Source organism: Balaenoptera physalus (genome assembly GCF_965194825.1).
Source record: "Balaenoptera physalus genome assembly, chromosome: 14".
Lineage (NCBI taxonomy): Eukaryota > Metazoa > Chordata > Mammalia > Artiodactyla > Balaenopteridae > Balaenoptera > Balaenoptera physalus.
In genome coordinates this window covers 9,833,356-9,859,591 of record NC_138893.1, presented here as the reverse complement: position 1 = coordinate 9,859,591, position 26,236 = coordinate 9,833,356, and the positions used below count along the sequence as shown (strand labels likewise).

Sequence of the window (26,236 nt, the reverse complement as noted above, 5' to 3'; positions counted from 1 at the left end):
CACTTGACAACAAAAAGGTATGTGAGTTGGAAAAAAGTTTATATCACAAGGACCATAAAACATCACCAGGCTCACAAAACAAAGATTCCTATCACTTACACATTCATTTAAAAAGCACACACATACACGAAAATGTAGGCTGCCCATCACAATCTAATTTATGGTAAAATAAAGTTAATCAAATAGATTTCAGCTTAAGAATACTTCATTTGTTTATTTTCTTGGTAGTGAAAGATCTGTTAAAACCTTTAAAAGAACTTTTTACCCTAACTAGATCTTTTAATTCCTAGAACTCACTCTAATACACAATTTTAACTAAGCTTGAAACAAATCACAGTAAAGGAAAGAAGCAAGAAATGGAAACGACCAAAGATTTTCTCCAGGAAATAGAGCTTAAATAATAGCCTTTATCTTTAACTGAGGGAACGGTGAAGTAACACTACCAAAAAGATTTTTAAACTTACAGTAATAATAGACAAAGTGCAAAACATTCACATTTTCTCTTAGACTCTGAAAAACACTAAGAATAATTCTTATTAATTTACCAGCAAGATTACTTAGATATTCACTTTTTAGACAAATTTACCTGAAGGTCCCCCTCTCCCACCAGACAATACTTGCATCCCTAAAAATAAAAAGAAAAAGTGGAGGAGGCTCCAACCAAGTCAGCCTGTTTTATTCAACTTAAAAAAAATACCACCACTATCAACAACAACATGAAAACTCTAGGTCTATAAAGGTTAGAAACGGGGTAAGAAAATAATTAAATAGTGAGATCTTACTCCCTCAAACCATAGCCCTCCAAGGGACAGCTAAGTATTTTTAAAAGAGGGATAAGCCAACTAAATACAAGTTAAAATATGCCACTAAAAATCATCAATGAACACGTTCAGACTTTGGCAGGATAAGATATGGGTTTAAGAGCACTTATTTACTTCATGAAAGACTGATACCCGCATTACTTCTACACAGATGCAACCTTCCAAATTAATCACATTATATACTAACACCTTTTAAAATAATCAATATTTTAAATATTAAGGATATTTAAATCCCAGGTTTAGAAAATGACAGTTTAGGACTTATGAAGTCATCTGTTGGTACAAGTCACATGAAGTACCATTTATATACAAAGAACTAAAAAAGAAAAGGTGGGGAAAGGGGAAGCTTAGAGAAGGTATGAACTAATTTATCTACTTAAATACCCTACCAAAGAAAATCAGATTGAGAGAGGATTGCATAGACTGTATTCTGAAATAAAATCCTTTAAAAATGCTTACTTTAAAATAGTAAGTTTTGTGTATATAATGTTTTCATTTGGTGTTATAAATCCATATAATTCCATTCAAATTTTATAAGATGGAAACTGTTAAATAAGTATTTATGCAATTTTTTTTTGGTTTGTTTTCTTAAACAAAAATTTCTAAAATTGGAGTAGGGGCAAAGAAACACACAATCAATAGAAACTGATTTACACATTCTAAGTAAAGAATCCTCTTGAGCCAGCCCACTGCAGGCACATGAAATCTGGCTGGGTAGCATAGGGGATATTACTTATTCACCTTTGCCGAAGCAGATCCTTTAGACCAAAGCAAAACACAACAACAACAACCTAAAATCTTCAATAAAAACCAATGAAACTGAAGTCTTGGGGATTCTTAAGTAACTACTATAACTATACATTGAAAGGGTCATTGATCACGCTGACACTTCCATATTACAGAAGGTGACACACAGAACTAGGCAAGGCTAAAAATACATTTAAAAATCACTGACAAATTTTTGTCACTGATACCTGCCCTAAGCAACATTTGCTCCCTAGTTCTCCTTTTCCATAACAGACTAGTTAACAGTATTATTCAGATGGAGACATAGTCATTTAAGTTTGACAGCTGGAAATAAAGAACAGAATAAGCACAAAGCCAATTCTAAACAAATGGAAGAGCAGAATATTCAACAGATGGAAACACGTGGAATTAAATACAGAATTAGTGCAGTTTACATGTTTTAAAAGTATATTTCATTTACAAATATCTCTAATTGATAATCTATTAAGAAGCATAAATATTCAAGTGAACATTTGAATTTTCTCTTTAAGAGTTCAGAATTCTTGAAGTCTGAAGATTAGTCTCCTTCTGCTGAAATGTCCAAGACTAAAAAGGCTTCACACAGTCACTTTATGTCTCTAATTAGACATATAAAAGCCTCTATTACCTACTGTGTTGTAATAAGACTTTGAAATTCTGTAACTCTTTTATACTTGTAGAAAGCCTACAAGAGAGAAAAAAAAAAGCATATTAGCACAGCTAATATGATGTGTACACATTTCAAATTATTGATGCTGTTATATGGGCTACAATTTGAAAGCAAAATCGAAAATAACATGACGTAAACAACACTGGGCAGTGAAGCTTCCATTTTTAAATGTGTATGCTATAATGATTAAAGACTGACAACACAGGGCTGTAGTTCGTTAGTCTTGGTTTAGAAGGGGCAAAGGAAGCCAGTTACTTCGTATTATCAACAGATTCTAGATTAATGATGGGAACAGTGGTATGATAATTCATTGCAATAAAGAATCTCAAATCATTTACATTTGGCCTTATAAATTCATTTTGCACACTACTCTCCAAATCCGCTTCTTTCTTGTTGTTCCCCAAACATGGATTTGTTTTAACCCAAACACTAATTTGTTTTAACACAAAGATACAGATTCTATTTATTCTGTCTATTGATGAATCCCTGTGCCCGCCCCATCCACCCATATTTATAGTGTTCAATAAATTATTATTGGGTGAATAAATGAATGAAATGCTTCTGAGCCCAGACCCAGAAGTAAAACTCTAGAATGGATATCATAAAAAAAAAAATTCTGTAAGCTCAATTATCCTTAGGTACAATTCAGGGTTGATACAATAAAAATCTAATGTTTTTCTTTCTATAGCTTAAGATAATGTAGAATGCAGTACTGAGCCCATTTCTTTAAGAACTTAAGAGCTTTTCTTATATTGAGAGCTTAATGTATGGTAGGCAATGTTCTAAGCTCATCACAGATATAATCTCATTAATTGTTTAAAAAAAATTCCACAAGGTAGATAAAATTAACCCTGATTTTACATTTTAGGAAAACTGAGGCTCAAATAAATCAAGTAATTTTCCCAGGGTTGCTCAGCTAGTAGAGTAGGTGGGTTCTAACCAGATCATCAGATCCCAAGACCATATGTCCTCTCAAAAAAATCTATGTCCTTTATGGTCTCAAAAACATTTTCTTTATATTCTTACAAGTTGTAGGATTAACAGAAAATGAATTCTTACTCTAATCCTCAGAATATTAGAGGACTGAAACAGTGTTTACTTATTACGAAAAAACAATATGATTATTAAACAAAATGTGTAAAATCATATGCTGTACCTCAAAGTACCTGTTTTAAAAAAAAAACCTATCAAAATACATAGGAAGATACAGTAGAAACCAAGGTCCATAACTACAGAAGAGAGAGCTTCGTAAAGAGCAGCGGCTGAAAAAAACAATGAAAAAAGTACGCTCAAAGTCTGATTCAGATACAAAATGGAGAGGGTCAGAAAACTCGAAGGTTATCATACAAACTAACTGTAGGTTACCTTTTACGCGGGGAGTACAAACTCGCCAGCACTATATGGGACCACAGTCTCTGTGAAGATGCATTCCAGACCTCACAATTTATTACACGAGAGATTTTCCACATTCCCTATTATTACTCTCCGACAGACACAGAAAGGCACAGAGCGTACCTGCATTTACCTACTGCTTTACCGGTACTTTTAGAGGGATACTAAAATATATTTTAATAGCCAACAGGTATATTAATTTGTTCCCTGGAAAATAAGCCATTTGATATAAATGTTGAAACTATCAAAAAATGGCTGTTAGTGTAGGAAAGACATTTGCAGAGTATTCAAGATAAAGAAACCACATTTCCCAGCCTTCCTTGGCCAGAACCAAGACGAAGCTCACTGTATGTCTCTGCCCACTAGCATCACATGACAAAGCAATGCTGTCCTGGCTGCCCTAATTGAGGCAGAATTGTATTATATAGGTTGTCAGACCAAGAAAACTACCAATTCACTTAACACGAACAAATGCACAAACCCTCCCAAAGTGTAACACGATAATTTTGTGTGTTAGTGCAGCCAAAATCATTTACTATTTAAATGGACTGATAATCAGGTGGAAGATACAATGAACAGATCTCATTAACAATTATTAAGAACAACTAATATTTTTTAAGGAAAGAGTAAGAAATGTATAGAATACATATGAAGGAAACAAACTCGACTAAGAAATAAAAGAATGACTAAATTGTGCTATGTCCATGTAATAGAATATTGGCCTATATTAAAAATAGTGCTTATGTATTTAAAAGTTGCTAAAAGAGTAAATCTCAAAAGTTCTCATCACAAGAAGAAAAACTCTGTAACTACGTGTGGTGACGGATGCTACCTAGACTTACTGTGGTGATCATTTTGCAACATATACAAATATTGAGTCATGACGTTGCACACCTGAAACTAATGCAATGCTGTATGTCAATTATACCTCAATAAAAAAGAAAAAAATAACTTACGAAAAAAATTTTAATAATATTGGGAAATGATTACAATGTAATGCCAAGTAAAACACGATAAGAAAGCATACAAAATGTATGGTTTCAACTCTGTAAATATGTACACACACACACACACGTACGTAAATTTTTTACGTATAAGTAGTGGGAAAATACACATTAAAAATACGCCAAATGTTGAAATCGTCCTAGGTGGTAGGGATATGAGCGATTTTTAAATTTATTTTCTAAATTACACTTTCACATGTTTTTCCAGATTTTCTATAATGACCATGAATTACTTTAATAATTAGGGGGAAAGAAAGATGAATATTTTAAGAGAGATTTTAAAAGCAGATGGCTGCTATTTGTTTTCCGTGGGGAGGAAAAGGGAGATTAAATTAGGCTGTACCTTGTTTGTGTAACCATCCCACCCTGAGTGTCATTAGCCTTAAGAAAAGAAAGGTTTCTCACATCTAGTCTAGCCATGAAAACAATAAGACAATTTTTTAAGTACTGAAAATATTAGGGCACTAAACACCCAATGGTGTTTGTAAATCACCATCCCCACGCCCACCATTGCCATGGACTTCAGGTAGCATCTTGTGATTTAAAAGTGTCACACAGGACCTCTTTTATCTTCATGTTAACTCTGTGAGAAAGGTTTTTTACTCCTCTTCATTATACAGAGAAAGGAAACAAGCTGGGAGAAAGGAGTGATGTACCTGAGCTCATGCTGCCAGTAAATGGCAGGGCCAGGATTCCGGAACGCTAGGACCTGATTCTGAGTCCAGTACTCTCTAGAGAGCAATAAAAGGTAATAGCAGGCTCTAGCTAGAGAACTGAGCTGGAAGGGTTGCATTTGTGAATAATTCCTTGTGAGACACAGAGAAATTTTGAGGAAGTTAACATCTGCTTCTTTCTCAATTTAATTTTATTTAGATTTAAATACGTTTTAAGAAGCAGATTCCCAGATATAGAGAACTAGTGGTTACCACTGGGGACAAGCAACATAGGGGTAGGGGGGTTAAGAGGTACAAACTACTATGTATAAAATAAGCTACAAGGATACACTGTACAACACAGGGGATATAGCCAACATTTTATAATAACTATAAAAGGAGTATAACCTTTAAAAACTGTGAATCACTATACTGTACACCTGTAACATATAATACTGTACATCAACTATCTTCAATTAAAAGTGTTTAAATTGATTAAAATCTTGTTTCATTTAAATTTCAAATAATTTAAATTTAATTCAGCTTCTCCTATTTTATCTTACTACAGGCCTCGTAAGTGGGTGGACTGAATTTTTCATGAAATACCAATTACCAGTGGACATTCTATGTCTATCTTGTGTTTGAAATCTCAACCTACATGGTCATCTTTAAATACAGGGGAGCAACAGATGAAATCTTTGCTATTAAGATGGGGAAGGGGCAATTAATTTGTTTTTAATTTAACTGCCTCTTTTTAACTTAAAAATGCATGTTAAGAAAACATAAGAATCTCTGTATTACTTTGTTCTTTATTTATTATTATTTTTAAAATTCTTCCTTGATTTGACTTTGCCTTTTTTCCCAGGGCAGTATAGTATTGTTTTCTCTGACTTTCTCTGATTCTTTTCCTTCTCTTCTGTATTCTTCACTTAGTTGGTACTGCATGTATCTCTATAGGCAAATTCAAATTATTTTTGAAACCATCTGTGGTATAAACAAAAAGCAAACTGTATGTATGTACACAGAAAACAATGGGGGAAAAATGAGTGAAAGAAAAATGCCTCCTCAGATTAAGACACAGAGCAGCTGAAAGGTTTAATGTCTTTTTCTTTCCTCAACTTCTGAGCCAAACTCTCCTTACTCCTGCTATTGTACTTGAACAAGTTAAAACCAGCTAAAGAGAATTTTATTAGGAGAATATTTCCCCACAAAATTGAGAAGGCAAACTGGGAAATGCTGGCAATTTGAAACTATTACTTTTTCCTGTAACCTGTAGAGAAACTGGCTTGTGAGTGCAGGTGCGATGCTATATGACAATAATGCTCCCTCTTTGTCAACAAAACAAAACAAAACAGACTACTTTAGCAAAGAAGATGATCTTTGCAGTTTGTTGAAACCAGCAGGGGAATCAAAAGTCTTCACTATGAAAACAGTTCTTACCTTCCAAAAGCATTTAAAAGAGCAACTATTTCCTGTCGAGTGAGTTGGAAGCCTTTAGATGGGCTGTTCTCTGGAAGCTTTTGGATTTCTTTTTCTGAGAATAATATCTTCAGGGCAGTTCCTAAACCCTGAGTCTAAAGAAAATAGTGATGAACTTTCAATTAAATTCATATAATAATAACTGCTATAAAGGTTTAAAGGAATACTCAGTCACTGTGATGAGAAGTCAGGAAATTTATGTGAACTGAACTTTTCACCAAAATGTTCAACTATGTAAAAATACAGTTTCTACTTCCTCACAGATTATGCATATGATAAATTTATCTAAGCTGTTAAGGAAATCTGAATAGTTTAACACTTTTTGGATACATATCCTACTATTCCAAATTACTAAAATGCCTTTTTTTTTTAAATGTAGACAATATCACATTAGGATTACAATGTTCAATATGTAAGTTTGAAAGCATTCTTTACAGCCCATAGCAATTCAAAACTTAGAAATCAGCATAAGTTTATAGGTATAGTGATACCTACACTTAATAATTTCTCAATTATTAGCAACAGAGAAAAAGAAAAATCTGATTTCATTGTATCCTCCATTAAAAAAATTCTGTCTCTTGACTTTCTATGACTTAATATCATCTTTGTAAAAAGATAAGAGAAAATAATCACACAATCCTTTTTACACTGAAATATTTAGGGAAATGGGCCTGCTGGGCAGAACTTTCCTATTTTGTGACTAGGGGGCCTCCTTCTTTTGATCATTGATACAAATTCAGTGACCAAAATTTGATAATTAAATTTCTTATATAATTATATTTTACCTTTTATATAGGTATATAAAATATCAATACACTCTATTTGTAACCAGCAACTTCAAAAATGAATCTGAGATTGTACCTACAGAAACAGATACAATAAACCTAAAATCATTAACCTACAATAATAGGAAAGAGATCCTAATACATACACATATAACACAGAGTCTAATATTAATTGTTTTTATAAATAAAACAGAAAAACCACACTTTGGATCTCTAATTCAATGAACAATGAGGACATTTTAGTAAATAAAAACTTTCAACTTCTCAGTGGAGAAACTTAAGGTTAGTAATAGTTTCAAAACAGAAGACAACACACAAACCTGTAATTTCCCCCATAACCTGCATTTGTCACATCCAACACAGTCCATTATACGGGAGATATTCTTGAAATGTAACCGGAATTCCTCCTAACAAGCAGAAAATATGTTCATTCTAATTAGACATTTAAAATTAAACTGCATTTGTCTGAATTATAATAAAAGTTTTGAAGCTTATTAATGAATGAGTTGTGTTTTTCAACACTGAAGAAGAGAAGTATTTGAATTTGTATAGCACAACATGGCACATAAAACAGCTAACATTAATGGCAGTTTATAAAATTCATTCTACATATTAATTCAACAAACTTTTGATTCAGGGGCCACTCCACGCAAAGCACCAACACGTACCCTACAGGGGACACCAAAGTAAATAATACACGGTTTTTACTTTGAAGGAGCTTAACTGCTGCTTCCATTTGATATCTGTGTACAACCAGTGGTAAATACAACTATATTATGTTTCATTTATTTTTGATGCATTGCTTTGTGTGAGTCTAAATCAGAAAGCTGGTCCTAGAACAATAATCAGTGTCCACCTCCCTCCTTAGGACCACACCATGTTTATAGCATGTACTCCATCAGCACCGATGACCACAGGGCTATACAAGGGGTCTGTGATCTCACAGTCCCCCACGTTTGCTAAGGCAACTTCTCCAGGGATGCCTGCTTACTGGATCCTTGACTTTTGCTGTATTAGTTTCCCACACAGTTAGATGGGCATCTGTGCATGGGTTTCTGTGACTCTAAGGTGAGTCTCACCTTCTCTGAGGACAAAACTAGCTAAGAGAAAGTTCCCTCATATTTTTCACAGGGCAAACATAGAAAATAAAAATCATTTTATTGCACCGAGGTAAACAGTTTATTGCAAAGAGCTGGAGTGAGTCACCTGAAAACTTAAAGCGTTTGGAGGAATCAATACCTTGGCCAAAAGAAAGACAACATAAATAGAACACAAAAACTCCTTTGCTCTCCATTCTCATGTAATTCATGTTCTTTGGAGCAGATGGAAAAACGGACTTATATTCTCCTTTCTACACCTTTGAAAAATAGGAAACCAAATTTCCAGCATTTTATAACTTGAAAGCTAGCTGTGAAACCTTACTCTGTTCTCAGTCTTACCTTCCTCATCTATAAAAAGATACGTAATTATAGTTGTCTTGATCAGAAGTATAATATTTGTATAAACACTAAGAAAATAGGAAGCATTACAAAAATGAATTAGCATTATGTTAAATACTGTAATACTAATATACCTCTAAAACAACCATAAAACAAAACAACCTTCCAAAACTAAAATATAGTTGTGGCTAAATTACTTCATTTCAGAAATACCAAGGAACCCTTACTAATGTATTCATTCTTGCAGCATATCCACATCTAAAACATCTCGGGGCCAAATGTGTTTCAGAATTCAGAAGTTTTGAGATTTTAGTAATGTAGTACATACACTATATATTATGAAACACCCCACCAGAGTGTATGGCAACACCCTGTAATCAAATACATGATTGTTTTTGCAACAAAATGTAAGAATATTCATACAAAGCAGAATTTTTTAAAAAACACTACAAATATCCTTACACCAGTTCAGGTTAGGTTTTGCTAACAAATTAATTTGTACCAAACATAAGAAAAATGTTCCAGTTTTTGGAGCTTTTTGGATTTCAGAATCGCATATAAAAAATTGTGGGGCTTCCCTGGTGGCGCAGTGGTTGAGAGTCTGCCTGCCAATGCAGGGCACACGGGTTCGAGCCCTGGTCTGGGAAGATCCCACATGCCGTGGAGCGGCTGGGCCTGTGAGCCACAATTACTGAGCCTGTGCGTCTGGAGCCTGTGCTCCGCAACAGGAGAGGCCGAGACAGTGAGAGGCCCGCGCACTGCGATGAGGAGTGGCCCCCACTTGCTGCAACTAGAGAAAGCTCTCGCACAGAAAGGAAGACCCAACACAGCCAAAATTAATTAATTAATTAATTAATATTTAAAAAAAAAAAAATTGTGGAGCTGTGGTAGAAGACTATTTGCCAATCAATTTCAAATACTTTTATGAACACTGTTAAGGGTACAGTGTATTCCTTAATTACTGCAAGCAAATGAAAACCAAGTGCTTGTAACATGAAGTTGCATAATGTTCCTAAAATATAGTCTCCTTCTGACATCACAGGTCAACAGGTAATTTTTGCCTTATATGTTAGTCCATTAGGACAAAAACATACTAGTTTCAAAACTGTAACATTTTGTAAAATAAACATTAGAAAATATACTATTTACTGCCTTCAAAGTGTCTAACAGTGCATGATTTTTTTTAAGACGCATCAAAACAGCAATAAGTAAATGAAAGAAAAGAAAGTAAGAAAACTTTCAAAATGATGCCTTTTGAAAAGACATTTACAAAGGTGTCATTAGAGGTATGACTGAGGATTCACTAAGCAGTTGGGCAAACTAGAAAGGAGAAAGGAATTGAGAAAGAGCTTTCTGTATCATTTATAGTAAAATCCAATCAGACCAACAAGATGGAGAACTGAGAAAGAAAGTTTAGATGAACAGGATTAAAACACAACCAGTAAACTGTTCCCCACCCGGTCCCCCAGTCAAGAACTTTTTACCTTTAACGATTTGGCCCCCTTTTTGTCACCTGCAAACATGGATTTCTCGTCAAAGTGCATGGGAAAGGACCTGATGAAATGAAAATATTATAAGCTACAGATGGAAAATTCAAGCTCTGGTAGAATTTTCTATCCCTACAAATATTTAAAATTCAGAATTTACTCATGTGTCAGGTTTGGTAATGTGGGAAGGTGGCAAACAGTTTAAACTATTCAATCAAAGAGTAAAGCAAAGATAAAGAGGGCTTTGTAATTTATGAGAGCGTAATGTTTTGAAGAAATTATGTGACAAAAATAACCTAAAAAATTAACTAAAAACAATTTGTGTGAAAAAATGTACAAAACTCTAAACATTTTAAAACATTTTAAAAAATTTAATGCATAATTTACCTTAGACATTTCTTAACCCAACTCTCCTCTGTGCTCATTTTTAACAATCAGTAAAGTGCAGTTTTATACACCCAGGATTTTTTTTTTAAGGTTATATTGTAGAACGTAAGGCTAATGTCATCTTAGGTAATCTATCCTTATGCTAGCACATATTACCATCTGAATTTAAGTAGCAACTGGAAGAATACAAAATTGGTAGAAAGAACATTAAAGTAGCATTAAATTTTGGTACTACATAAAATTTAAAGTTATATTTAAAAATACAGCCTATTCTCAAGTGTGAAAGTTTATGCAACAAAGCTTTATATACGCTTTTCAGTCAACATTTTTAGAAATATTTTTAAAACACTGCCATTCTATGGAACACTTTCCTTCTCAGTTCTAATTCTCCCTTTTCCTAACTAACTTTCAGGAGTCAGTTTTTGTTGTATCAATATTTCAAGAACTACCTCAATCAACTACAGAGTGGAGAATTTCAGATCACTGACAATTCAATTCTTACTTTGTATCTTGAAAGATATTCAGTAGAAGGGTTTTTGTGTCGGCATCCTCTTTTACATTTCCAGTGTAAAGATCGACAATTGAGCGCTCAAAGTACGGGGCCACCTTTGATAAAGCTCGAAGCTCAATTAAATATAAAAAGTACAGATTCTTTAGCCTTCTTGGGCCTTCTCCCTTGGTTTCCACAGGGTCGAAGCGGCGTTTAAATTCTTTCATATTAGGTCCCCAGGTAGGTTTACCCCAGGTTTCTAAAGAGAAAGAGAAATATATTATACCCTCTTAATAAACAGGATTTTTGCTCTATAGAGAATATGTATTTTTCCCCAACAATTTTTATACTAATAGAAAAAATCTGATTACCTTCCAAAAGATAATTTGCGCATAGATGTAAATTGATACTAGCATGAAGTCCCGATATAAGCTTATAGAAGACTCTTTTCTCCAAACACAAACCTATTCAGAAAAATAGTGAAAAAGAAATCACATCCATTTAGATAACAAAAATACTGAATCAAGAGGATTAGGTACACGGGTTTATTTTTAAAGTTAAGATTCGAGGACATTAAAAACAAATCAAGGACTAATATAAAATAATTAGATTGAGATACTGTCACTAGAAGATAAAATAAGATTCTGACTTCAGAATGGAGTTAACTGAGTATGATAACTTAGTGCAGAGTAAGATATAAATGTCTGGGCTACTGGAGGTCCAAACACTATGGATGCACTTGGAAAAGTCCTCATGTTACCCAGAAGGCAACAGCACAGATTTTTTTGTGGTTTAGGCTAAACTAAAGCAGATATAAAGTCACTGCTTTGGTGTAACAATAGCTGTTTCTCCTTTTCCCTTCCCTATAGATGTTCTTTATTTCAACCTACTTGTTAGTGGAGGAAGAAGAGACTGAATTCTATTTCTCTCCTTCCTCCAGATTCTTTAGTGTGTCTTACTAGTCCTTTGCCCTGGAATTCTCTAATTCTACTTAACTGTATGTTCCACAGGTAAGGAGCCAAAACTTGGAAAAACCATATCAAGATGGAGTTCAGGAATATGATGGAAATTTCTTTTATGTAGCCTTCTTAAGCCATACAGGCTTTTGCTCAAAACAGAGGTCAAGATAATTTCGCCATCCTATCCAACCCCCGCCTCCATTTAAAAATATTTTCTCTTATTGTAAGAGTAATACACATTGTGAATGAACTTAATGCTATTAAATAAATTTTGAAATGCTTAAGAGGGTAAATTTTATACTGTGTATATTTTACCACAGTGAAAAAAGAGAAACATTTTTAGAAAATATTCTTTATAGAAAAATTTAAAAATAAATAAAAATGCAAAAAGTTTTAAGAATCCACACTAGATGCAGAACAATTAGCTTTTCCCCTTTCCTACCACCCAACAGAGTTTGTTTTTGTCTTTTTTGCTTTTTGGTTTTTTTACTTTTTTACTCTATGGGGAAAAATGGGCTTCAACAGTGGAAACTAAGAAATAATCTCATTTATATGCTGAAGGATTTTTAAAATGTTAAGAGTATGTATGTGGCTTACTTTGCATCCTTTCAGGATCTTTTAGATCTTCAACTTACTCTCCCTTTATGTTCTACCATAGATGGCTCTGAAGCAAGTAGCTTCTAATAGGAAAAAATAATTATTTTGAGATCTCATTCCCTAATTCAGAATTTTCCCTAGAATATTCTCATCATCATGGATAGAGACCAAAAGGCAGAAATTCAGTTCTACTTTGTGGCTTCTTTGTAAAAGTATATGGCCAAATTTGAATGTTTATGGTAACAAGGGATATAAACAATATGAATAACTTTGATAGAACATTAGGTATTAACTTCTCTAGTAAAACTTTTAATCAAATCTGTTATCAAGTACTAAAATGATCAGATTTGAAGTTCACTTTCTCTTCCTTCCAACCTACTTCTCTAAGCAGTGAGATTTCTAAAGACAAGAGAAGGGAAAATAGGCAAAGCAAAGCTCATGAAAATTCATATGCCTAAAAATGAGAACATGAAAACTAGGAGGGAATTCTAATTTGCAAAGCCCACAAAGCCCCTTACCTGAAAGGGGATGGGTGGTAAGAGGGAAGGAAGGAGTAGATATGTACTCCTGTAAACTGTGAAAATTCGGTAACTTCAAGCAAAATCTTATTAATAAAAGATGAGCCAAGTGAATGCACCAAGAAGACACACAACACTCTTAGCAGAAAGTGCTGGAGAGGTGCTCCCCGCCTGCGGTCTGCTGCCAGCCCTAATGCCTGGCAAATCCAACTATTCAATTTAGAAAGTGGTTCTCCTCTTCCTCTTTTGGATTCAATTTCGTTCAAATTCATTTTCATCAACTGAATTACAGGACACCAATATATAACTTTTTCTCTCACAAAAGGGCTAGATACACTGTAACACTGTTATTTGGCATTTGTACATTGCTTAGTGATTTTCAAAGCAGTTTTCACAGGCGTCATCTACACTCACAGTGTAGGTAAGCTGGATGGCTAGTGCCACTCTCGTGCCCCAGATCAGGAAACTCAATGTCAGAAAAGCTGAGCCAGTTGCCTATAAATAGGAGTGCTCGCTGGACCATCTATCAGTATTCAGGGACTCCCATCAATAGGATACTAGGAGAGTGGTTGATATAGTACACCCTAGAATCCGATACTGCCCATAAATTCCGTTCTCATCCTCCATTATCAATATGCAGAGTCTCTGACCACCTCTTTTAACCTAAATACTACTTTTCACAATTTGTGCTCTTAAAATAAAGCTAATTAAACAAAGATGATCATCTCTTCCCACACTGGCCATTTATCAATATAATTCCTAGCAGTATTTGCACATCAAAAATAGTTCATTGGGCTTCCCTGGTGGCGCAGTAGGTAAGAATCTGCCTGCCAATGCGGGGGACACAGGTTCAATCCCTGGTCTGGGAAAATCCCACATGTCACGGAGCAACTAAGCCCATGTGCCACAACTACTGAGCCTGAGCTCTAGAGCCCGCGAGCCACAACTACTGAGCCCACGTGCACAACTACTGAAGCCTGCATGCCTAGAGCCCGTGCTCCACAAGAGACGCCACCGCAATGAGAAGCCCGCGCACCGCAACGAAGAGTAGCCCCTGCTCGCCGCAACTAGAGAAAGCCCGTGTGCAGCAACGAAGGCCCAACACAGCCAAAAAAAAAAAAAAAAAAAAAAAAAAAAAAAAGTTCATTAAAAAATAAAGAGAAATCACATTCATAAGTTAACCCGACTGATTAACAAAGATAAAATGGAATTAAGTGCTTAGTTTAACTCAGTAGAGTTCCTATAAGGTTATGGCTATGAAATATCCATTTTCCAGTGTCATTCAACTTGCTTATCTTTCATTAATATATTTGAACTTTTGGTTTCATAAATTAATGGCAATTTGCTAAATTTTTTAAAAGCATCATATATCCAGTTATTAACCAAAGTTGTTAAAAGCCTAGAATGTTTCAGCTTTCCATTAATAACGTTTCATAACTTCAACACTAGAAAATATAAGAATGCGAAGGTATCTGATATATTGGGATCTATATTACTTTATCCTTTAGTTAGACAAGTTTAGACTACATGTGTAAACATGTTTAAAATCTTCTGAATTCAAATTCATCTTCCCTTAATTTCATATATAAAAAAAAGTACTTCCTTCCAAAAAGAATGCCTCTACTTAAAAAAACAGACCTGCATAGTGGTTACTAGAAAAGTAGTTTGGATGAGTATTACATACAGAATGGAAATAAGACTGGGAACCAGTTCTGGAACCCTGATGACCGCATCTGCCCTGTATATGTCCATAACACTGGTTTTTAGCTGACCAATATCCTCAAAATTTTCAAATAATTTTATCCTAAACTATAATAACCTAAAACATGTTATTTTCTTTCAAACACTGTCAAGATTTAATGAATCCTAAAACTTACAAATATATATTAAATAAATCAATTCATTTTTTGCAAGATGCCAATAAATTTAAAATGCAGACATTAAATTTACCTTCTAGCCACGTGTAGAACGATTCTCCTAAAAAACAAAACAAAAACAATCAAAATTATACACACACACAGAATTGGGTTAAAATGTTTAAATGGTCATTCATAAATAAGAATAAATTTAGTCTTTAAAATATTTCTCATGACAGATTAAGGAATATGTCCACTGCTCATGTGTAATGGAAAAACAGGCATATGGTTCTAGAAAATAAAGTCCAAATGTAACTGAAGTAGTTTTAGGAAGAAGTTCTTACAAATGACATTTTGACTTGTAAAATTTTTGAGAAAACTTCCAGTCAAAATATTATGTAAACCTTATTCACTTGAAGGCTTAAATAGCCATAAGTATGAGGAGAAACAATCTTAAATTTGCTTTTGATGATAACCATAGCATTATTCAAAACTTCCAGGAAAAAAGTGAATTATACTTAATATGAAAATCAAATTAATTCCATTTTTCCTGAGCAATAAACCTAAGTATATTTCCTCAATTATTTAAAACTACTAAGTTTTAAGAGATAATAAAAAAGTTCCCTAATTTTCAAAATAATTCTTCAGAAAAGTTAACGACCAGAATATGAAGGGGCCTTCCTTGTGTACTATGCTAAAAGAACTATTTCTAGCCCAATATTGTTCTGAGTGAAAAGAAAAATGGCAGTCAATAAAGATAAAAACAGTTAACATACTTCCTAATTTACTCATCCTTATTTTATTTTAATTGCAAAAAGCAAAGCATGATGATAAAAACTCAACACATAGGCGAGCTGAGCAAGGAGTCTAGGGGATAAATTAAATGGTGGAGAAGTACTTTGCCTCCTGAGAGTCTTCACCCTTAGCAAAACAACACAAACATCTTCCTAGAGAATCATTCATTCAACATACTCTTACTGAGATGATACTCTTACACAAAACATCATTATCTCACTTGTTCACTCAAAAAGCCCCAAATGCTAACAGGAAAAGTCTAGCTCCTAAGGTCCTCAATAATCTGGCCTCTACTCATCTTTCTAATTTTAAATTACCCCATATATGAAGTCTTTCCTACTCTCCCCTAACATGCCTTGTTTTTCCTTTCTCAACCCCTTGGTCCATGCTGTCATCCAAGTAGCACACACTATCCAATTCTACTGGCTTTAAATCAGTCCATCATTCAAGTCCATCTCAAATGCCACCTCCTCCAGTAAATTTTCCTAGTGAGGCAGGATCTGTTCTACCTCTGAAGAGCTACACCACCTACTGTTGTACTATGTATGTAATACTTCTTTATTATCACTTAAGTACAGTGCTTATCATTCCTACTATACATATGTTTAGCTCCTAGAGGGAAGGCATGTTTTATACATCTTTCTATCCTTTACAATGCCCATCACAGTGCCCTTGACACATAGGGTAACTTTATTTATTTTTTAAAATAAATTTATTTATTTATTTATTTATTTTTGACTGTGTTGGGTCTTGGTTGCTGTGTGCGGGCTTTCTCTAGTTGCAGCGAGCGGAGGCTACTCTTTGTTGCGGTGCACGGGCTTCTCATTGCGGTGGCTTCTCGTTGTGGAGCACGGGATCCAGGCACGCGGGCTTCAGTAGTTGTGCCTTGTGGGCTCTAGAGCACGGGCTCAGTAGCTGTGGTGTGGGCTTGGTTGCTCCACGGCATGTGGGATCTTCGCGGACCAGGGATCGAACCCGTGTCCCCTGCACTGGCAGGCAGATTCTTAACCACTGTGCCACCAGGGAAGTCCTTAACATAGGGTAACTTTAAATTATAAAAAACACTCTTATTTTTTTGGTCACCATTGATTGGTAGCTATTTTCTGAAAAAAAAAAAAACAGGATACTTTCTTTTGAATTAAAAACAGGAAAAAATCCAATTTTGATCATTAAAGGCATTTCTTCCACATTTGAAGCAAACATAAAATGAGACTTTTAACTTACCATCATCTTCTCCTAAAAGAGAAAATAATAGACAGGATTTTAGAAAATGTCTTACACAGTTCAGATTCCAATCCTATTTATTTATGGGATTAAAACTTACTATGTGTTAAACTATTAATTATACCATGAACCTTGCTCAGTGTGTAGTTACCCTGCAAATAAGACTTCTTAATCAGAATATAGGCCAAAGAGTAAAAGATTTTCACACATGTTTTATGCAATAGATAGTATCAGAGAGTAACTAAACAATCATAAAGACCACTAGTTTCAATAATTAACAAATATACAGTCACTCCTTTAGTCATTATGCACACTTCTCTCTGAACATGTGTTTCCAGACTGGAGTACTTTTCTTTTTTAAGTTACTGCTCCTCAGCACATATTCACCTTAATAAAAGCACTTCCCAAACTCTAGTCAGTGCAAGCATCCCCGCAGGGGCTATAGGGCTGCCTAGACGTGGGGAAGAGTCCAGAAGGCTGGGCTTTCAGGCTCCACAGCAGCCCTGTCTTGATTAGCTTTACATGTGGAATACTGACAGAAAATTTCATTTTTGGAAAAAAGATGTTGGAAAGCTAGCTGTGGAAGCCAGGAATAGTGTGGAAGAAACACAGTTAAGAATATTAACCACCAAACCAGCTCTACAACAAATGCTAAAGGAACTTCTCTAAGTGGGAAACACAGAGGAGAAAAGGACCTACAAAAACAAACCCAAAACAATTAAGAAAATGGTACTAGGAACATATTGATAATTACCTTAAACGTGAATGGATTAAATGTTCCAACCGAAAGACACAGGCTTGCTGAATGGACACAAAAACGAGACCCATATACATGCTGTCTACAAGAGACCCACTTCAGACCTAGGGACACATACAGACTGAAAGTGAGGGGATAGAAAAAGATATTCCATGCAAATGGAAATCAAAAGAAAGCTGAAGTAGCAATACTCAGATAAAACAGACTTTAAAATAAAGAATGTTACAAGAGACAAGGAAGGACACTATATAATGCTCAAGGGATCAATCCAAGAAGATATAACAATTATAAATATATATGCACCCAACATAGGAGCACCTCAATACAGAAGGCAACTGTTAACAGCTATAAAAGAGGAAATCAACAGTAACACAGTAATAGTGGGAAATTTTAACACCTCACTTACACCAGTGGACAGATCATCCAAACAGAAAGTTAATAAGGAAACACAAGCTTTAAATGACACAATAGACCAGATAGATTTAATTGATACTTATAGGACATTCCATCCAGAAACAGCAGATTATCCTTTCTTCTGAAGTGCACATGGAACATTCTCCAGGACAGATCATATCTTGGGTAACAAATCAAGTCTCAGTAAATTTAAGAAAATTGAAATCATATCAAGCATCTGTTCTGACCACATGCTACTGAGATTAGAATTGAGATTAGAAATCAATTACAGGGAAAAAAGATGTAAAAAACACAAACACATGGAGGCTAAACAATATGTTACTAAATAACCAAGAGATCACTGAAAAAAATCAAAGAGGAAATCAGAAAATAGCTAGACAGATGACAATGAAAACATGATGATCCAAAACCTATGGGATGCAGCAAAAGCAATTCTAAGAGGGAAGTTTATAGGAATACAAGCCTACCTCAAGAAACAAGAAAAATCTCAAATAAACAATCTAACTTTACACCTAAAGGAACTAGAGAAAGAAGAACAAACAAAACCCAAAGTCAGCAGAAGGAAAGAAATCATAAAGATCAGAGCAGAAATAAATGAAATAGAAACGAAGGAAACAATAGCAAAAATCAATAAAACTAAAAGCTGGTTCTTTGAGAAGATAAACAAAATTGATAAACCATTAGCCAGACTCATCAACAGGGAGAGTACTCAAATCAATAAAATTAGAAATGAAAAAGAAGTTGCAACAGACACTGCAGAAATACAAAGCACCCTAAGAGACTACTACAAGCAACTCTATGCCAATAAAATGGACAACCTGGAAAAAAATGGACAAATTCTTAGAAAGGTATAACCTTCCATGCCTGAACCAAGCAGAAATAGAAAAGATGAACAGACCAATCACAAGTAATAAAATTGAAACTGTGATTAAGAATCTTCCAACAAACAAAAGCCCAGGACCAGATGGCTTAACAAGTGAATTCTATCAAACATTTAGAGAAGAGCTAACACCCATCCCTCTCACTCTTCCAAAAATTGCAGAGGAAGGAACACTCCCAAACTCATTCGATGAGGCCACCATCACCCTTATACCAAAACCAGACAAAGATACCACAAAAAAAGAAAATTACAGACCAATATCACTGATGAATATAGATGCAAAAATCCTCAACAAAAATAACAGAATCCAACAACAAATTAAAAGGATCATACACCTTGAACAAGTGGGATTTATCCCAGGGATGCAAGGATTCTTCAATATACGCAAATCAATCAATGTGATACACCATATTAACACATTGAAGAATAAAAACCATATGATCATCTCAATAGATGCAGAACAAGCTTCTGACAAAATTCAACACCCTTTTATGATAAAAAATCTCCAGAAAGTGAGAATAGAGGGAACCTACCTCAACATAATAAAGGCCATATACAACAAACCCACAGCAAACATCATTCTCAACAGTGAAAACCTGAAAGCATTTCCTCTAAGATCAGGAACGAGACAAGGATGTCCACTCTCACCACTATTATTCAACAAAGTTTTGGAAGTCCTAGCCACAGTTATCAGAGAAGAAAAAGAAATAAAAGGAATACAAATTGGAAAAGAAGAAGTAAAACTGTCACTGTTTGCAGATGACATGATACTACACATAGAGAATCCTAAAGATGCCACCAGAAAACTACTAGATATAATCAATGAATTTGGTAAAGTTGCACGATACAAAATTAATGCACAGAAATCTCTTGCATTCCTATATGCTAATGATGAAAAATCTGAAAGAGAAATTAAGGAAACACCCCCATTTACCACTGCAACAAAAAGAATACCTAGGAATAAACCTACCTAGGGAGACAAAAGACCTGTATGCAGAAAACTATAAGACACTGATGAAAGAAATTAAAGATGATACCAACAGATGGAAAGATATACCATGTTCTTGGATTGGAAGAATCAATGTTGTGAAAATGACTATGCTACCCAAAGCAATCTACAGATTCAAGGCAATCCCTATCAAATTACCAACGGCATTTTGTATAGAACCAGAACAAAAAGTCTTAAAATTTGTACGGAGACACAAAAGACCCCGAATAGCCAAAGCAGTCTTGAGGGAAATAAGTGGAGCTGGAGGAATCAGACTCCCTGACTTCAGACTATACTACAAAGCTACAGTAATCAAGACAATATGGTACCGGCACAAAAACAGAAATATAGATCAATGGAACAAGATAGAAAGCCCAGAGATAAACCCACGCACCTATGGTCAACTAATCTATGACAAAGGAGGCAACGATATACAATGGAGAAAAGACAGTCTCTTCAATAAGTGGTGCTGGGAAAACTGGACAGCTACATGTAAAAGAATGAAATTAGAACACTCCTTAACACCATATACAAAAATAAACTCAAAATGGATTAGAGACCTAAATGTAAGACCGGACACTATAAAACTCTTAGAGGAAAACACAGGAATAACACTCTTTGACGTAAATCACAGCAAGATCTTTTTTGATCCACCTCCTAGAGTAATGGAAATAAAAACAAAAACTAACAAATGGGACCTAATGAAACTTAAAACCTTCTGCACAGCAAAGGAAACCATAAACAAGACAAAAAGACAACCCTCAGAATGGGAGAAAATATTTGCAAACGAATCAACGGACAAAGGATTAATCTCCCAAATATATAAACAGCTCATGCAGCTCAATATTAAAAAAACCAACAACCCAATCCAAAAATGGGCAGAAGACCTAAATAGACATTTCTCCAAAGAAGACATACAGATGGCCAAGAAGCACATTAAAGCTGCTCAACATCACTAATTATTAGAGAAATGCAAATCAAAATTAAAATGAAGTATCACCTCATACCAGTCAGAATGGGCATCATCAAAAAATCTACAAACAACAAATGCTGGAGAGGGTGTGGAGAAAAGGGAACCCTCTTGCACTGTTGGTGGGAATGTAAATTGATACAGCCACTATGGAGAACAGTATGGAGGTTCCTTAAAAAACTAAAAATAGAATCACCATATGACCCAGCAATCTCACTACTGGGCATATACCCAGAGAAAACCGTAATTCAAAAAGACACATGCAGCCCAATGTTCATTGCAGCACTATTTACAATAGCCAGGTCACAGAAGCAACCTAAATGCCCGTCGACAGACGAATGGATAAAGAAGAAGTGGTACATATATACAATGGAATATTACTCAGCCATAAAAAGGAACGAAATTGGGTCATTTGTAAAGACGTGGATGGATCTAGAGACTGTCATACAGAGTGAAGTAAGTCAGAAAGAAAAAAACAAATATCGTATATTAACGCATATATGTGGAACCTAGAAAAATGGTACAGATGAACCAGTCTGCAGGGCAGAAAGTGAGACACAGATGTAGAGAACAAACGTATGGACACCAAGGGGGGAAAGCAGCGGCGGGTGGTGGTGGTGGTGTGATGAATTGGGAGATTGGGATTGACATGCATACACTGATGTGTATAAAATGGATGACTAATAAGAACCTGCTGTATAAAAAAATAAAATTCAAAAATTCAAAAAAAAATAGTAAACAGCCATTAATCGACAATTGGCAGTTTCAGTGGAGAAAGCATATAAACAGCATTAGCGAGAGCTACTGCATTACTTCCTGGAGTACCCACTTATCACCCAGGACCCCTTCTCTCCCTTACCTAGTCTTTTGTCTCCCTCTTCTACACTTGTTTTTTCTCTGCTCCTCTTTCCTCCCTCTATCCTTTTCTCTATTCACTTTCCTTCCTCTCTTCATCTTTCCTACAGCCTCATGTCTCTAGTTTATCATAACATTGGAAGTGAAGTATTTCTTAGGTTTTGATGCTTTTATTAAATGAACAATTATATTTTCTGCTTTAAGAGTAAGTGATCCATATATATGGAATCTAAAAGAAAAAAAAAAGGTCCTGTCCCAGGGGCAGGACAGGAATAAAGACGCAGAAGTAGAGAATGGACTTGAGGCCATGGGGAGGGGGAAGGGTAAGCTGGGACGAAGTGAGAGAGTAGTCTGGACATATATACACTACCAAATGTAAAATAGATAGCTAGTGGGAAGCAGCCGCATAGCACAGGGAGATCAGCTCAGTGCTTTGTGACCACCTAAAGGGGTGGGATAGGGCGGGTGGGAGGGAGACGCAAGAGGGAGGGGATATGGGGAGATATAGTATACGTATAGATGATTCACTTTGTTATACAGTAGAAACTAACACAACATTGTAAAGCAATTATACTCCAATAAAGATGTTAAAAAAAAAGGTCTTCCCTAGTGACGCAGTGGTTAGGAATCCGCCTGCCAATGCAGGGGACACGGGTTCAAGCCCTGGTCGGGAAGATCCCACGTGCCGCGGAGCAACAAAGCCCGTGTGCCACAACTATTGAGCCTGCGCTCTAGAACCCGTGAGCCACAACTACTGAAGCCTGCACGCCTAGAGCCCGTGCTCCGCAACGAGAGGCCACCACAGTGAGAAGCCCGCGCACCGCAACGAACAGTAGCCCCCATTCGCCACAACTAGAGAAAGCCCACGCACAGTAATGATGACCCAGCACAGCCAAAAAAAAGATGTTAAAAAAAAAAGAGTAAGTGATCATAGAAAAGGTCTGAAAGGATACCTTCCAAACTCTGTACTACGGAAAAGAAAAAGTGTGTGGGGGCAGGTAGGGGTGGGGGAAGCGTTCCCTTTTTACTTTATGTAACATTTGCATTGTTTCAATTTTTATAACATCTTGTATAATAAAAACATTTAAGTTGAAAATGGAAAAGTTATGAGGTAAAAGTAGTAAAAGAGGCAAAGGGTAAGAAGCCATGCACACCTTCTTCACACCCCGATTATCTTGCCCAAGCAGTTTCAGGATGAATTTGGGAGGACTATCGGCCATACTGTAAGCGCACATCTGAGAGCAGCCCATTCATTCAAACTTCCTAAGTCTCTCCGGTTCTGAGAAATGCCCAAAGAGATGGCTCTAGACCAGGAAATTCAAATTCCTAAATCAATCCTGGGCTAAAGAAAGCATTAGAATGGCACGTCAATCACAGGGCTGCTCCCAGGCTTTGAGTCCTCATTGAGAATCGATTGAGGATATGCCTAATAATTTTATATTGAATAACCTCCAACTATGTACGACAATGCTGTCCCGTAGAACTATAACAACAGCCATGTATGTAATTAAAATTTTTTTCTAATAAAAATTTGTAATGTTTTCTAATATCCACATTTTAAAAAGTAAAAGGTGTACATGCACTGCAGTACATCAACAATTTGTTTTGTGATGCAAGAGTTAAAGTAGTTCTACCAAAACAATCAGGTTCTCTTTAATGGCAAAAATATTTTATACTGCTTCAGTTTTTAAATTGAAATGAACTAAAACGACATAAAATGTAAAATTTAGTTTCACACCGGCCACATTTCATGCGCTCAACAGCCTGACGTGGCAAAGTGGCAACCTAACTTTCTGGTACTTCTCTGCCGCCTTCTGAATCGGAGTGCCGTGCATCCATCAGCACTTGGGCATCACCTGGGAGTCCCACCCATGACTTACAGAATCAGAACCTGCATTTAACAAGGCTCCTAGGCGATTTGTATGCATATTGAAGTCGGAGAAGCACGCTATGAGCCACTGGTTCTGAAAGTGGCTGCATACTGGAATCATCCGGAGAGCTTAAAAAAAAACCAACGCCTGGGTCCGAATTCCAAAGACTGACAACTGGTATGGGACAGGGCCTGGGCATTCAGATTTTTACCAGTTCCCCAGGAATCTCTAATATATATGGATTGCTCATATATTCTAATTTATTTTGTATATAGCTCCTAGTTTAGGGCCTGGCACATATCAGGCAGTCAATAAATGACAGTAATTATATAAAACGTGGAAATCTTGAGACCTAACTATGAACTAATCTTATACTTTTGATCATTCAAATTAAGCAAAAATATAAAATAGTTGAAAATTTTCTCAACATATAATTACAAAGGTATCTTGTAAACAATTTCTAAAAGCATGAAAATGTACCAAAAACCCACCTCGGCTGGGTGCCAGAGGATTTAAAGGACGATAAACAGATCGAGGCCTGAAAAAGAAAATACAAAACTCAAACGTAAAATGGTTTGACATTTTGATGTCATTTTTTCCAAGAGAAACAAGTATTCCCCTTCTTCCACCCTCCCGCTAGTCAATCCTCCTCCTTCCCCTACCCCCTCCAGTTACTTGAAACAGTTTTCTTCGTAGATGCTGTTCCACACTCTCCACGCAGAGGACCCTTTATAGCCAGTGTAACGCTCAGGGTTCAACAAAAGGTCTACATACTGAGCAGCTGGAGATCTCTCATCTGAACAAGAAACAATTCATAAAACCATCCACATTTCACTATTTATCTAAAATTTACCATTACAAAGCAAACAGGACTATCCAAAGGTTAGAGAAATGCTACACTTTCAAGTCATCTCCAACTTAAATGGTAGAGTGGTTAGCACACTTGTGACTGTCCTTGACCCAGGACTTATAATAACTTGAACTTGAGAGAGGAAAAATAACTGCTCCCTTTCTTTTGGACGCTCAATGCCCTCTTACGTAATGTAACAGGCTTTACCCTTATTAGAGGCATTAATCATTTCTTAAGTTTTAACCACTAGGACTGAAAAGACCTAACAGAATCATAACCTGTTCTTAATATTTTACGTGATTGCCCCCCTAAGTATATATCTACCTAAACACATACTTAAAACATTTATTTTGTTTGCATATATTGTATCTAAAAAAAAAAAAAAAAAAAAAAAGATTTCCCTGATACTTTCTGCTTGGACTTAGGAAGTAAATGGTGCAGTAATTTTGTGATTCAAATTCGATCATTCATAGAGTTACACAATGTTGTAGTAAAAAAAAAAAAAGTTACAAATTTATTTTTACCAATGTTAATATATTGGTTAACATATTAATTGGTTAACATATTGGTGAGTAGGCACAACTTCAAGAATTTATTAACACATTTAAAATTAAATAACCATTTTCTGTGTTGAAACTCAAATTAGTATTTACTAGATCTCCACTATTTGGACAACATTTTGATAGAGATCTCTGCGGGACACAAAAGATAAAGAAAAGTGGTCTTAATGGTCACATTCTGGGTAGAAAAGGGAAGCACACAAAAAGCTTTGCTATCTACAGAAAAATTATAATGACTATGCTTCACAAATCTATGCTAATACCACCTATAAGCTGAAATGCTATGTATACTGGCATGGATGTATTCTTTTATGTAAATGTTTCCTAATTTTTGGTGTCACGGTATTAAATCAATGGTATGTAGACACCTGACTTGAAACAGGAACACGGTCATTAAAATATGGCCCCTCTCGCTTTCATTAGCTATCAGTCGAAAATACTCATTGGCCGTTCAGTGACCGTAGATTGAGATGATCCATAATCCTAAGGGAAAAACCCAGCACCCTGGTCCATGCCTTTCAAAACCACCCGATACTTCTGTGATGTGTAAAGAGTGCAAAGATAACCATAACTTATCATTACTAAACGAGTGGTGTCTAACTTACAGACAGTGAAAACATGATTTTGAAGAGTCCTGGCTCTATTTCCAGCACTAACATTACATAGATATTCCACTAAATAAGTTAAAGCACAGAAAACGTTAACTTACAGATGGGTGAACAGAAACTGTCGAAGGACATTTATTGATCAGGACTTAAAACAATCATTTA

At 35.5% G+C, this 26,236-nt stretch overlaps 1 protein-coding gene across 7 annotated transcripts in view; it reads right to left on the bottom strand.

Annotated features, from left to right (window-relative positions):
* Positions 1-26,236, bottom strand: part of ERO1B (endoplasmic reticulum oxidoreductase 1 beta) — an 84,325-nt gene that overhangs the window by 22,142 nt on the left and 35,947 nt on the right. For 2 of the 7 annotated variants that reach the window (XR_014252978.1, XR_014252979.1), the window contains exons 7-16: positions 24,732-24,852; positions 24,548-24,594; positions 17,322-17,333; positions 15,397-15,423; positions 11,744-11,836; positions 11,385-11,631; positions 10,493-10,562; positions 7,890-7,976; positions 6,746-6,879; positions 587-2,271 (exon numbers count right to left, since the gene is read on the bottom strand). Coding sequence is in view for 5 of the 7 variants with exons in the window: in XM_082423121.1 (XP_082279247.1) it covers positions 2,215-2,271; positions 6,746-6,879; positions 7,890-7,976; positions 10,493-10,562; positions 11,385-11,631; positions 11,744-11,836; positions 15,397-15,423; positions 17,322-17,333; positions 24,548-24,594; positions 24,732-24,852 (895 nt within the window). In the remaining 2 variants the exon portion in view is untranslated. The remainder of the gene's footprint in view (positions 1-586; positions 2,272-6,745; positions 6,880-7,889; positions 7,977-10,492; positions 10,563-11,384; positions 11,632-11,743; positions 11,837-15,396; positions 15,424-17,321; positions 17,334-24,547; positions 24,595-24,731; positions 24,853-26,236) is intronic. The other 5 variants (XM_082423121.1, XM_082423123.1, XM_082423122.1 and 2 more) reach the window with 5 other exon arrangements.